We start from the raw sequence: 14475 nt of genomic DNA, 5'->3' as shown, positions 1-14475 counted from the left end.
GTGCAATAAATGACTTTTGTGATTATAAAATACCAGAGCTTTACGTCAGCCTTCAGCCAACCTCAAAGTCGTTTACTGCCTTCAATTACTTCATCACTATTGACATTATTACTGAAATAAAAACATTTCTGACTTCTAGAATTTCACTTTCTGAAGTTCCTATTTTAAGACAACATATTGAAGACTCAAAAAAAAAAATCACATATTATCTATATTCCCCCCCCCAGAGAATAAATTTTCCAACGGATACTCTCACTGATCCTTTTGCAAGACAGCTGCATTAAATCAAGTCTATATAAACTGCTCATCAGGTGCACAGAATCTTTAGTCCTTAATATTTCATTACACTGGTAGAAATTATGTTATGTTTGGAAACAGGAGGGTTATAAACTACTACTGAACTTGTTTTCACCACAAACAGCTTAAATTCACTATTAAACTTGCACCTCATTGGCTAGAACTAACAAACTGAAAGACACAATCATTTTAAAAATCCTATTTAAAAAAAATATTTTCCTTACCTGTGATTCTAGTAAATTAAATTATGGAAACAGAAAGGATTTTATGGCCCCAAATCTGTAGTTCAGGGGGTGCAGGGTGCGGGGCAGAGACAGGTTTGATTCACCTTTGTACCTTCCAAATTCTGAGCCCTGCCAGGGGCCTCCCTGACCTCCAATGCAATTTAGAGCATCCGGTGGGCTCCTCTGAGTTAACTTAACCTTACTGGTCACTAGTAGGCTACTCCACTAATGCAGAACAGCTGAGGGCTCTGTGCTCTGACCAGGCCCCTGTGCCAGGGGCTACACAGGAGGTTGATACAAGACGGCTCCTCCAGCCCTGTACTGGTGGGAGGAAATATGTCCCCTTGACATGTGTGCACAGTGGGGGATGACGGGGGAGGAAATGTGTTTTCCCTGCCCCCCACCCCATATGTCAATGGGACAATCTCCCTGGATTCCTATGCCTTTATGCAACCAGAGCAATGTAAAGAGGCCACAGTGTGGCCTAAAAATCTAATTTACCTTTCATTTTGTTTGTTTGCCTTTTCCATCATTCTCAGGCTGAACACTGGAAGTAAACTAGCTTAGCATCAGTCACTAATGAATTACATGTTCATGTTTTCATGTACTGCTGCAATAGTTCAGTGCACAGCAGGGGAAGTCTCAATGGAACAAAAGCATTTTTTTTAAATACAAGTCTTTTGATTTGTCTTATATTTAATAAAACATTTACAGAAAATAAATTTGCAGCTATTTTAACAATTCCTCTTTAAATATACATAGAGAGAGTACAACTTGCATCAAATGTCTGATAATATATATAGTGGGTTTCCAATATACCATTCCCTTACACGCAAATGAGGCCTTGCTTACACTATTCCACTAGAGTGTATCAGTTTATCAACCACCCCAGTTCTCTTGTGAGTAATTTCACCATCTCCTCTATCTCAGCTACACTAATGTGCCTCACAACCTGACTCCTGTGGAGCTCCAGTTTTCAAATATTAATCTAAACAGGAAGAGGGTGAAAGAGAAGTTGATCAGATCTAAAAAGAGAAGGAATAATGATAATGCCCAGATAAAAACAAGTCCCCCAAGCTCATTCTAGATAAAAATCTAACCAGTATACTGGTTCTGCATTTTTTACATATGTAAAATTCTAAGGACCAATTGGTTTTGTTTTTGTTTTAAATAATGCCACTAAAAATCCATTTGACTCTTTAATTCAAAGTTGCAAAACTGACAGACCTTTCCGCTAGACACAGGCGATTAGTGTTGTTTAGCTTTGGGATTTGGCATTTTACACTTAAAAGGTAACTCAATACTTTACAAAATTTAAAATGTTTTTAAGTTGTGGCTGCAGCAGGGCAGTCAAAATCAGGAGAATAGAAAAAAAAATTCTGGATTCTTTTTGTTTGGTTGATTGGTTTTTGTTTGTTTGTTTGCTTTTGTAACAAAATAGCAGATGAGAGCTGTAGGGGGAAAATAAATAAATAATAAGAAATTAAAAAAAACAGTGCCCCTCTGAAGCAACAGCAGGGGTGAGGTGCACAAAACAAAAAGAAGCAATGTTAGAAACACTGAGCCTTAAAATGGCTCTGAGTAATCACACTGTCACTTTGATAAAGGTGCATGAAAACTCTGTAAGCAAAAAAAAGAAATAGTTACACCTTATGTAAAAATGGATATGGATAATGTTATAGAAGTTAAACAATGGAAGGAATGTGCATTTTCCCCAGAACATGTGCAGGGTATATTGTAGAAGGGGCAAAAGAAATGCAAACATACCATGCTACTTAATTAAAATGCTATTAGGGCTCCAAAGGGAGCCACAATAGGTTGGGTTTTCTTTTTCAGATTGCTGTGTGTTTTGGAAGCAGAAGTTAAAAAAGTAATCAAAACTCTGGTGGAAGTTGATTGTGTCCCTTTTAAGATAGAGTCTCTGAGCTGCGGATGGGTTTAAATCCAAAAGCAGGAAGCGTCTGTGAAAATGCAAATTACCTAAATGATAAAGGAAGGAAAGAACTAGCAGCACAAAGAAGCTGCAGATAAAAGACACACCTGGTCAGCAAACAAATTGTCTAAATAAAAGGCATGGGATAACAAGATAATTTTAATAAATTTAATGATAACAACTACCCCTGTAACAATGTATAGTGTGTATGATTTTTGGAAAAATCCTTTAAGGTCATATTGTAATGATGCTTCTCAGCTATTACTGTAAATAAACTTAAAGCTTAACACAGCAGGAAAAACATTATAAACTTGGTCTGCTGTATAAGAAGGGAAACTGAAGTATTCCACCTCATGAATTTAATGACTAAACAGTGGGATAATTTCCCCATAACCCTTAAAAGTTAGAAGCCATTGAAACCTGGCCTGCCTATAGAACAAAAACAGGAAAATATGGGGGGAATTCCTCTATTTTGCCTGCAATCAGTAGGGGTATTTGTAAAAGAAATATTTTAAGCAATAATCTGCCACCCCAAAAAGGGGTAGAAACATGTTCTTTTGTCTTTCAGAAAATCAGGAAAAGCTGATGTCAGCTGAAGAGCAACCCAATACCATGAATCTACTGTCACAATAGAAATTGTGTTTTGTGTTCTATGTTCTGTCTCGTCGCTAGCACTGTTGTGTGTTTTAAAAAAAAAATACTGCAGCCCTGCAGGTAATTAAAAATAAATTAAGCTCTCTGTCACAGCTACAGGACAGCCTGATACAAAAAATAAGTACATGCCAATGCAGACTTGGTCCAATTTGGTCTGGGTAACCTAAAATTGGTCTGGGTAACCTGGGTAACCGATGGAATCTTTGGCAATGGCTTAATACTACCGCATGGCTTATGCAAAGAAAAAATTTAGAAATAGAAAACTACACAGCCATAGCTATGGGATGCACTGAAAGGCAGATACTTGCCCTAGCTACTTTGGAACACAAAATGTTCTGGGTCGTATTGGGAAATATTAAGGGTTTGATGCATTTGTTAAACAATGATCTCTTTCTTTGTTTTGACACTTATCAATATGAATGGATGCAATATGTTTCCAGTATTGTAAAACCAGATTTGTTAATGGGAGAAATTGTTGTCAAAATTGCACGCCAACAGTCCCTGGAGGCAAAGGTATTGAAGGTTAGCCCACTCCCCATATTACACATGGGATCCTTCTGGCTACCCTGGACCTCGAGCCGGTGGGCTGGGGAGGGAGGGAAGCTATTGGACACTAGAGGTTGTACTGAATGGACTCCTCAAAAGTGGGTGTGCCTCACCTTGCTTGTTGCCCCAGAACCTTGTAGTAAAGATACATCACTAGGATTATGTATGTGGGATGAATTGGAATTACAAACTCAAATTGCCTCACAGTACCTTCTCTTGAATAGGCTACATAGAAAGTGACACTGACAATTATAAATCTTAGTATCAAAAGGTGGATTATGTTGGATCACATTAAAGAAGTTCTCTATTAAAATCACAAATGAGTTTGATTCTCCATAGTTTAAATTCCAGGGTATTGCTAATTAAGAGGTCTCTTGGTTTTTGGTACTGTTTCTCTCCCTCTATGTGTGAAACTTGCAAGCTGCTAATTGTGTTAGTACATTCTAAGACAGAGTCTTGTTCTCAAAGCAATTCTTTGTAACAACAACTACTCACACAGAGAGAGACTCAAAGCAATACTCTGTAACAACAGAAACAGCACCCAGAGACTCCCTGCCCTTTTGTTGTATTCATCTCGCTTTGTTAACAATTGTGATTAAAATAGAGATAGAGGATGTATGTGGATGGATGCTTTGTGTGGATAATAACTGAATGATCAAGGAGGTGCCAGCCTAAGAATCCAGTGTCCATCGGCTGAAGAAGGCGTCAAATGGAAATAACCAGAGGACACCCAGAGGGCAGACTGGAATCCACCCAACAGCCTTAAGAATGGGAGAACCAAAGAACATGATAACATCTGGCAGCACAGAGCCATCAGGAATGTGCCATCTGCTGATTGATTCAGCAACAGTACGATGAAGCAATTCCCACAGACTGGCATAGGAAGAAACTCCTATAAAAATGGACTCTAAAAAGTGAGAACTTTGGGGTCTGATTCTGCAAAGCAACTTCCAGGAGCATCAGATGAGCATCTGACAAGACCCTGCTCCCTCCTCATGTCCAGGCCACCTGGCCAGGTGGCTTGGCATGAGCAACTCTAAGGCTTGTAACTTTTATAACAACCTTACAGAACCTGTGTGTGTGTGTGTATGAATGAGTGTGTGAATAAATATGAAATTGAATGGAATGTTATAACTATAACTAACTGCTTACTGTGATTCTTTCTGTATTCACAATAAATGTGGCATTTTGCCTTTTCCCCTTTAAGATCCTGCTGGTTTTTATTTTATTGGTATAACATTGGATGTCCATAAAATAGCAAGTACTAGCTTTACCTTCCCACTACTGTTTTTAAAGTCCTTGGTGGCATTATTCTTGGCTACATACAAGACTTACTCCTTGAAACCTTTAATTTGCAGGTATCAGTGCTCATAAGCCATCCAGTCTGGATCCTACCACCAGTTGTGAATAGGGTTCCCGGGCATCCGGGTTTCGACCAGAATGCCCGGTCGAAAAGGGACCCTGGCGGCTCCGGTCAGCACCGCTGAACAGGCCATTAAATGTTCAGTCGGCGGTGCAGCAGGGCTAAGACAGGCTCCCTGCCTGCCCTGGCTCCGCGCACACCTCTACACAGGGAGGCTCTGCGCGCTGTCCCCACCCCTAGCACCAGCTCCGCCACTCCCATGGGCTGGGAAGCACAACCAATGGGAGCTACAGGGGCAGCACCTGTGGGCAAGGGCAATGTGCAGAGCTCCCCTGTCGGCCCCTGCACCTAGGGGCCGCAGGGATATGCTGGCCGCTTCCGGTAGCCGCCTGAAGTAAGCAGTGCCCGGAGCCTGTATTCCGAACCCCCTCCCATACCCCAACCCCCTCCCACACCCAAACTCCCTTCCGGAGCCCACATCCCGCACCCCAATCCCTGCCCCATCCCTGAGCTCCCTCCTGGCACCCAAACTCCTTCTCAGAGCCCGCACCCTGCACGCCCTCCCGCATTCCGAACCCCTTGGCCCGAGCCCAGAGCCCCCTTCTGTAACCCAAACCCCTCAGCCCCGGCCCCAGACCAGAGCCTGCATTCCCAACCAGAGCCCTCAACCCCCCCACATCCCAACCCCCTACCCCAGCCCTGAGCCCTCTCCCACACCCCAAACCCCTCATCCTCATCCCCATCCCAGAGCCCACACCCCCAGCCGGAGCCCTCACCCCCTCACGAACCCTAACCCCCTGCCCCAACCCGGTAAAAATGGGTGAGGGTGGAGGAGAGCAAGTAAAAGAGGGAGGGGAGTGGAGTGAATGGGGGTGGGGCCTCAGAGAAGTGGCAGGGCAGGGGCGTGGCAAGGGTGTTAGGTTTTCTGCAATCAGAAAGTTGGCAACCCTAGTTCTGAAATTAGCAGGGGATCCCTGCTTTTGCTTTGGTGATCCCACTTCAAATGTCAAACGAAAATTAAGCTAACAGAAGACGACGGATGCTGGATCCCCACTAACGGATGTGCCATAATGTAGAGAGAAGAGTTTTTTAATGTTAGAACAGTAAGTATTAGACTGCACTCCAGAATTATTATTTATTAATCCAGTAGTGCCTAGGGCCCCAATCAACAGTCAGGACTCCATTGTGCTAGGTTCTGTACAAACAAGAAATAAGAGAACTGTCCCTGCCCCAGGGAACTCACAATCTAGCCAAAGAGCTTTCTCTATGTTTGGATTATATTATATATAATTAAACTTCCTGGGTTCAAAACAGGGAGAATTTAAGATAGGTAGGAAGGTAGAAGGAGAGCTATTTAAACTCCTCCCCACCAAAAAAATATGACATATTTCCAGTACAAATAATAAAGTGCTCTGAAACAAAGAGGTAATTTTGGGAAGAGGTGAGCTTAAGTGCCTTTACACAGCATGAGGGGTATGGGTATGAGTGCCTAATAACACTCTTCCCATCAAATGCTCAACATCTCATCTTTTCAGGAGATAAATTATAATCAAGAGCCACAAGTGCATAAATCATGGTTCTTTAAGCCATCCAAGAACACCTTCACTGGATTGTTAGAATTATTCAACGTGTAAGTCAGTTTTAGAATTTCTCAGTTTGCAGGAATGGTGCCAAGAGTACAAAAAAAAAGTTAAGGCCCAATCCAATTCTTATTGAGATCAATGGGAGTTTGCCATTGATATAAATGTGAGTAGAAATGGGCCACTAGTGGATAATTTGCATATATCAGACCACTGAAAGCAGACATGTTTCATAATAACAGAGCCTACAAGGAAGAGAATGGAGTACTGAATAAAAATAACCTACTGATTGCCCGCTTCTGTTTTGGATTCTGCTGCTTTGACTCTTCTTATATTTCTCAGGTGCCTGCCATGATAGTGATTTTTTCAAAGACATGAGGGCCTCCAAATTTCACATCTTATACTTTCTCATTATTCATATGTTGGCACAAAAGTGTCAACAGGTGTTAAGGAGCATGTGGAATCAGTGCAGCATTGCTGTTACAGAAAAGAAACTTTTTTTTGAAAAAAAGAAGAGTATTTACAGCACTGTGTGTATTTGGGCAGTTTGCACATCACTGCTTGGCACCTTTGTCTGAATAAAAATGACATACCACCTTGTAAATTGGCACAGTGCCATCCTGACAGATGGGCTGAAGTGTAGGCAGCCAAGAGACTATGTATAAGCATCAAATGTGTTTTCTGAGAGCAGGACTTCCAGCCAGGAATGTTAAAACAGCTGTCCACCCTGAGCTTGCATGAAGAGGATATGCTATTGCCACTCAACCCGTGAGCTGGATTAATTTAGAAAATAAATAAAATAGCTTCCACAGCCCCATAAGGTGAGTTTTCATAGAATCAGGATTAATGATCTGCAGGGGCTTTACAGAATTACAATTAGTGTAAAAATGGGCAAACCTTAAAGGGCTGTCAGAGGTTTTAAGCTCTAAGGTTTTGCAGAACTTTTTTAAAGTTGTATGGTTGTAAACAAAAAGTCTCAATTAAGAAATATTTTTCAGAGCAAAATACTCAGAAGCAGAACAAGTTCAATTACCTATGTCAATGTCTTTATATTTTGAAATATGAAAGATTTTTTTTAAAAAAAACGAAATACATGCTCCTCACTGAGATATGCTTTACTAAGCATCAGCTCATTGTTTTTTCTCTTCAGAACGTCTCTCAGCACCGATAACCCCATCCCTTCCTTTCTGTTTGCACATGCTGGTATGCATACAACCCCACACACATTTATACTTTGCTAACATTTGTTTAGCTTGTCCTGACGAAGTCTCATTGAATTGAAAATTGAATATTACATACCACAGATGTGGGGGTAATGCCCACGTGACTAATTTGCAGAGCCATGTGACAAATGCATTTATTCTTCACCATCAGCTACCTTGCCTGCCCTCTGCCCACTAATCCATCTCATCATCAGGACTTCTAAGAGTTCAATCCTCTGAGCAAGTCTCAAATAACCTTATTTGTTTAAATCAACAGATAAATGTTTCCTGTTTTCACAAAAGATGAAATATAATATCAAGTTTACCAACATAATATCACTGATCTAAGCCCCAAATGTGCAACATTCAGTCCTGAACAAGTGGCAATTTTAAAAGTCCAATATATTATTCAATCCCACAGAGCTTTACACTGTTGAAGAGAGGTAATACCCAGATTTCCAATGGAAAACAACACTTGCTTATAGTCCTGTAAGCTCCTGAGATACTGGACTATAAAGCTGTGATATTTTTTATATACAACAAATCTATTTTAGAGGTCTTTGTATTGTATTCATTGACATTTTTCTCCCCATAATCCCTACACTGATGGATTCATAGGCTAAATGGTTCAAATGTGGGTGCCTAAAGTTAGGCACCTAAATAAAACACATCTTTTTATGAGTTGTGCATCTGTAGCAAAGAATCTGAAGCCAATAATGTTGCAGTCAGGGTAAGTGAGAGCAAAATCAGTCCCATAACTCCAGGCTCACATCCATTTCTTCATACATCTCCAACTCCCTTTTGCTTTGCTAATCTAAAAGACAGTCTTTTAATACAATGAAAATCAAAGTATTTGTTTTATTTCAATGTGCTCCACTCAGAGCACTTGGGCAAGCAGAAAAACTTTCACTACAAACACACAATTTCAGAATCCGGATCTTGCTTCCCTCTTCACCCAGGACTCAGGGACTGTCCTTCTGCTTGCCACAGAAATCTCTCTCTTTTTCGTGAAAGTTTCAAATCCCTTTCTCTGCTACTACAAGCTATAGTTACTAATCCTGATCTGATTGCTTACCTCGCTTCCAAACACCAAGAAACCTCACTCCATGCTACTTTGCATTTCTACATCAACACCACTTAACCAGGGGGGAGGAAGGAAAGGGAAGGTACTCTGTTGCCTACTCAATATTTCACTATGATAGAACATATTAGGTCTTTTTTGAAAACCAGCACTGCCCAAAATGCCTTGGGCTTTGTAAAGACACCACTTAGAGAACTAACTTAAAAATGGTTCAGGGCACAATCAAATTGCTGATGAATAGGTCAAAAGGAACAAAAATAGTGAGCCTGGGGCCTTCCCCATGTGATCTAATATTTCTGCTTAATACAGTAATTACATGCACACCTTCTCACTTCATTAGGCATGTTTCATTCATGAATGCCCATTTTCCATGGAACTATTGCTTTTAAGGTTAACTTGAGGGCAAAATAATTTAACTTAAGGTCAATGACAATAACTCTACAAAAACAGTAATGATGAGCATCCAAAACCATTTAATAGTCCTCTCAATCCCTCACAGAGACTCTACTTTCCTTTAAAATAGTACAGTACAATGTAAGCAAGCTTAAAACAGGATAACACAAAATACTACTGTAAAGTTGGAAACCAGTGCACTGCTTCCCCCATAAGCACATTTGGAGTGCTAGCCTTGATCTCTAAAAGCCTACTGGTCTGTGACCCAATTATCTGAAAGATCACCTGTCTTCCATCATTGGAATTACTCTCAGGATTAAACTACCAAGGGCCAGGTGCCGGTTGTTCTCTGGGGGTGACCTAATATCTCCTACCAGTTGTCTGCCAAAATCTAAGGTTGGAGAACTTCAGGGGACAGCCTGACATGCATTTCTGGTCACATTTTTGATTGATTTAAGGATCAATTTAACAGTTGAGATGTGGGGGAGGGACTGTTTAATTTTGTGACGTTTCCATGGAGGTTGATTATTTCCCATTATTTTACTAATGTTTTTTAAATTATGTAAAGTTTTCAGATGATTTAGTGATGAGTGCCAAAACACATTTCTAAAAAAGGATAAATAAATGTTAGGAAAATAAAGTATGTTATTTGAATATGACAACTCTTCCACAGTATTCACAAAATGTTATGATTCTATGGTAAACGTACGTTAGCTGAAATTTTGAAATACAAGGCTTCATTATTATCAAAGATCTCTTATGGAACATTGTAAACTGTAAAATAACATTTAGTTCTGAAAAACTGTTACCTACAATTGTTATTTATAACCCCCAAAATTACTATAACTGACAAAGATTAGAGAAAAAGACCCACTGTACATTTGAGACCATGTGTGTGTAGTCAGTGTCACAGTTTCTCAAAAACAAGTGACACTAACTGATTATATATAAGAGAGTTGGTCAATACAGCAAGGGAGAGAATAAAATAAATTTTAAAATGTCACCATTACACTACAAAAAGTAGCAGGAAAACTCAGGACAGGTGTAATACCTGGAACTAACTTTAATTCATTTTTTGAAAAGGATTAGATTTTGAGCCAATGGTGTCCCTTTAAAAAGCTTACAGTTATTTTTACTAAGATGCCTTACCTAGGTACAGTGATGCATTTTCTTTCTTGACATTGTCATCTAAGTAGGTTGGTCCCAAGGTATAGATGGGTGTGGAGCCCATGCCAATGAGAATTTGTGCACAAATGAATAAAGCTACATAGAGGGAGTGATCATTTCCACCTGAGTCCTTGACACAGGCCAGTGACTCCAAATGGTCTTTGGTGGTATTATTGCCAGTCACACACAAGCCCTCGTTAGAGAGGGAAGAGTTCAATTCTTGGATCTGATATGGTGGAGAGATGAAATGAGGTAAAGAAAAAAGTGCAGCCCCAAGAGCAATGAAAAACCCACCTATGGCAAGCCAGAGCGGCCTCCGTCCGCGCCCCCCAAAGTAACTGATGAACACCACGACCACCAGACTACCAATATCAAAACAGCTGACCAGCAACCCAGACTCAGAGCTTTTCAAACTGTACCTCCTTTCAATGGTGGTAATAACACTGCTCAGATACCCAGAGACCATTAAGGACTGAATGAAGGTCAGAAAGCACATGCACACCAAGAAGAAACGGGAATCTGTCAGCACCACGCTGAGACACTTTCTACCTGGGAGAGCTAGCAACGTGGAAGCTGGGGAAACACCTTTGCTTGTGCCAGCAAAGTTATTACAGTCTGTCCTCTCAGTGAAACTCCCAATCCCTGAAAAGCTGGAGGCTGTGAAAGAAAACACAGTCCCAGAAGCAACAGCACCGTTACTGTGAGCTGATTTGTCGGTGTCAAGGCCACATCTCAGGTCAGACCTTTCTTGGAAACTGTGCAGGAAACTCCGTTCTGCCTCAAGGAGGGAGCTTTGTGTTGCGGTAATCCGAGGAGCAGACCTGTTCAGAGCCGGCAAACTTTTGGACCTGAAGCTCTCCACTTGATCCTCCAGTTGCTGTTCTCTGGGGGAGAATGGGTGCTGCTGCTTTATCGCCCGCGACGCCATGCTGGCAGCAACTCTAGTTTGGGTTAAGTTAAAAAAAAAAACATGGGACACATTGTATTGTTCAGTTAGAACCTCCGTTGCCGTTTCATCATGCAAACCCAAGGAAGTGTAACATATTCTCTGTGGATTTACTTCTCCGACTCCAACACACAACTAACCGTGGCACATATCAATGTATAAGAGCACGTGTCTAGTGGTGTCCTTTGTGGCTCCATCCTTCTTAGAGTTTTTCAGAGAGCCATCCTAGCAGCCGAGCTATGAACAGCTTGGACGGTGCCTCTATCCTTCTGCTGGAACATTTCCCATGTGGATTAACTGGCCACGTTTAACAATGAAAAAGTGCCAGGGTGTAAGGTACAGCCCAGCCTGGGCAAGGGAGAGCCCTTGGTCATCTGCATCTTTGCCTTTTCCTATCCGCAGGCTGCAGCGGGGAGGCTGTCGGCACAGAATCCTGTTTAAAACCTCCTGATGTTAAATCTGCCAATCTGTAATGCAGAGAGATCAAGCAGAAGGTCAGCGTGCTGCTTGTGTCCTGCTTTGCCCGGCACTAGCTCCCAACTGCAGCTCCCTGACCCGAGACTAGAAAAGGATATGAAGGGTTCTGTTGCCAAACTCCCTCTCCACTCCTGAACAATAAGAGCAGGACGTCTGAGACCCTTTCCCAGCAATCGTATACCCCCCTCACCCCCATCCCACACCTATTCCCTTGACTCTGTCCAGTTTAAAGCTTCTCTCTTGTAGTGGTCTCATAGTTAACCTCTCAATTACGACTCACTCAGATTCATTTTATTTTGAGGGAACTAATTATAACCATTTTCATAATCATAACCACCCCCTACTGGATTGCTCCCACTGAAATAGAAGAACTGCAAGACATCTGAACACACTCAGTTTATGTTATTTGTGAAAACAAAAGTACAGATAATTGTATAAGATGAATGTGTAATATATATATATATATATATATATATATATATATATATAATCCATGTGCCTCATTCAAAGAGAGATCCTATTATTTACAGCCAAAGGCATCAGCAAAAGGTCAACATACCAACTCCTTTATTTTCAGTACTAAAAATAAACACACTGGAATAAATATTCAATTACAAATATCAGGGACACTGCAGACTGTCTGCAACCCACACCGAGGTCGCCCGGCTAGCTTCCTAATCTACGGAGACTTGGAAATCATGAGCGGTATTTCTCAAAACAAGGAAAAGAAGAGGACACAGGAAACAAAGAGATTCAGAAACGCGACTCTCTCTAGGCACCCATCTGATGCACACATGCAGCACACAGAAAAGCAAATAAATTTGTTAGTCTCTAAGGTGCCACAAGTCCGCCTTTTCTTTTTGAGAAAAGCAAACAGGGTCCTTACAATACACATAGATCCACTTGGTACATACACAGGCACAAAGAGCTAATGGAGCTGTAACTGCACGCACAGATTACATGCATACGCAGAGACATACAGTACATATACAGAATACATGCAAACCTACTCATATGTAGTGCACACACATGGTAATCAGTATACCGCTAGTGAAATATGTCTCTGTGTGTCGCCATCTGGGAGCGTAACTGCTGGCCTTTGTGTGTCAGCTCTCCTTTTGTCTTTCTGGCCAGCTCCGCTTTGTGCAACCGGTGAAGACAGACACAAATACACTGAAAGGGAGAAAGGAGGGGTCGAGGTGGAGGGCATCAGTTCAACTCAGCAGCTGCCATTACCATACAACTCGTGCAATAATTTCCATGTACTTAGCGTGTGCAATGATCCACATACAATAACGAGCATGCCTCCAGCCTGTTCTCACAGCATAAGCCGCAGGCGTGCATGCACACACAGCACCTTCAATGACTCCCACACTCTCTCCATGTAGCGAGCAAGTGCAGCAACTCCCGTGCACTAATGTGCATGTGCGTAACACGCTGAAGAGCACGCGTGTCTCTACGCTGAGGGGCTCCCAGTTACAACCTGCATGTGTTGTATGTTCAGCGACTCCCACACACTGCTCCGCGCGCCTGTCCACTGCCTCCGACACAAGCACGTTCAGACATAGCAGGAGGGGGAGGCGCGGCACAAGGGAAGCGAGAGGAGGGCGAGTCACTGAACCCCAGGAGGGCTCCCAGTGCCACTAATAAAGAAGAAAGAGCCTGTTACTCACCCCGCAGGGCGAGGCGCTGCGTCAGGGGAAGGGGCAGGGAGGGCAGCAGCTGGGGCCCGGGGCGGCGCAGTCCTGGAGGCGGGAGCTACGCACTGAGCCGGACTCCCGCGGAAGCCTCTTCCCTCCCCCAGCCGGCGGCCCCCCTGCGGACGCGGGGCCCCCCCGGCCGCCGCCGCCGCGTCCCGGCAGCGGAGCAGCCCACGCAGGCGCGCCGGGACAGCCTCCTGGGCGGAGCGGGCGGGGCGCGGGTCTGCCGGCGGCCGCCCCTGGCAAGGGTTCCGGGGAGGGCGGCGTGCCCCGGAGAGAGATGCCCCCTGCCCCGCCGATCCGCACCGATCGCTCGAGGAGCCAGGGAGCGGGCTCGGCCGTTCCGCCGTAGCCGCGAGGCAACATCTGGTACTGGGCCAACTTCTGTGGCAGAGAGAGAGGCGCTTCTGCGGCTGGGAAGCGCGTCTCTCTCACCGGCAGATGTTGGTCCAATAAAAGCGATGGCCTCAGCCCTCTTGTCTCTCAAGTACTGCTAGGAATCTAGAAATCGCCCGATCATCCTGGGCAGCCCGTGCACCCCTGGCTGCTGGGGGAGGCTAGCCCCGCCCCGCCCCTTCCAGCTGAGCGCCCCCTCCCCGCTGCTGCAGCCCGAAGCCCCGCACCGTGGACACCGGCCGCTGCCCGAGGCTAGCGTCCCCCAGCCCCGGAGCGGCCCCAGCCCCGGAGTGCCGGGAGGGTGGGGGGCGCGGCCCCAGCTTCGGAGCGCTGGGTGGGTAGGCGGCCCGCGGAGCGCCAGCCCCAGCCCGAGATGGGGCCACTGCACAGGGGACCTGGGAAGAGTGGGCCAGAGCGGGAAGCAGGAGGGGCTGGGGGCGGAGCAATTAGCGGGGCTACCCCTGGGTGTTAGAGAAGGCACAGCCTTCCCCAGCCTTTGATACCCACTGCCCATGC

General features: G+C 43.8%; 1 protein-coding gene across 5 annotated transcripts in view; it reads right to left on the bottom strand.

Annotated features, from left to right (window-relative positions):
- SLCO5A1 (solute carrier organic anion transporter family member 5A1) overlaps positions 1 to 13470 on the bottom strand; it is a 111027-nt gene extending 97557 nt beyond the window's left edge. The window contains exons 1-2 of one of the 5 annotated variants that reach the window (XM_043539509.1): positions 13347 to 13470; positions 10423 to 11853 (exon numbers count right to left, since the gene is read on the bottom strand). In XM_043539509.1, the coding sequence (XP_043395444.1) occupies positions 10423 to 11368 (946 nt within the window). In that variant the 5' untranslated portion in view covers positions 11369 to 11853; positions 13347 to 13470. Of the gene's footprint in view, positions 1 to 10422; positions 11854 to 12873; positions 13316 to 13346 lie in introns of those variants that run through there. The other 4 variants (XM_037892458.2, XM_043539511.1, XM_043539510.1 and 1 more) reach the window with 4 other exon arrangements.
- Positions 13471 to 14475: the final 1005 nt, after the last annotated feature.

Source organism: Chelonia mydas, chromosome 2 (assembly GCF_015237465.2).
Source record: "Chelonia mydas isolate rCheMyd1 chromosome 2, rCheMyd1.pri.v2, whole genome shotgun sequence".
Lineage (NCBI taxonomy): Eukaryota > Metazoa > Chordata > Testudines > Cheloniidae > Chelonia > Chelonia mydas.
This window is presented reverse-complemented; position numbering and strand designations above follow the sequence as displayed.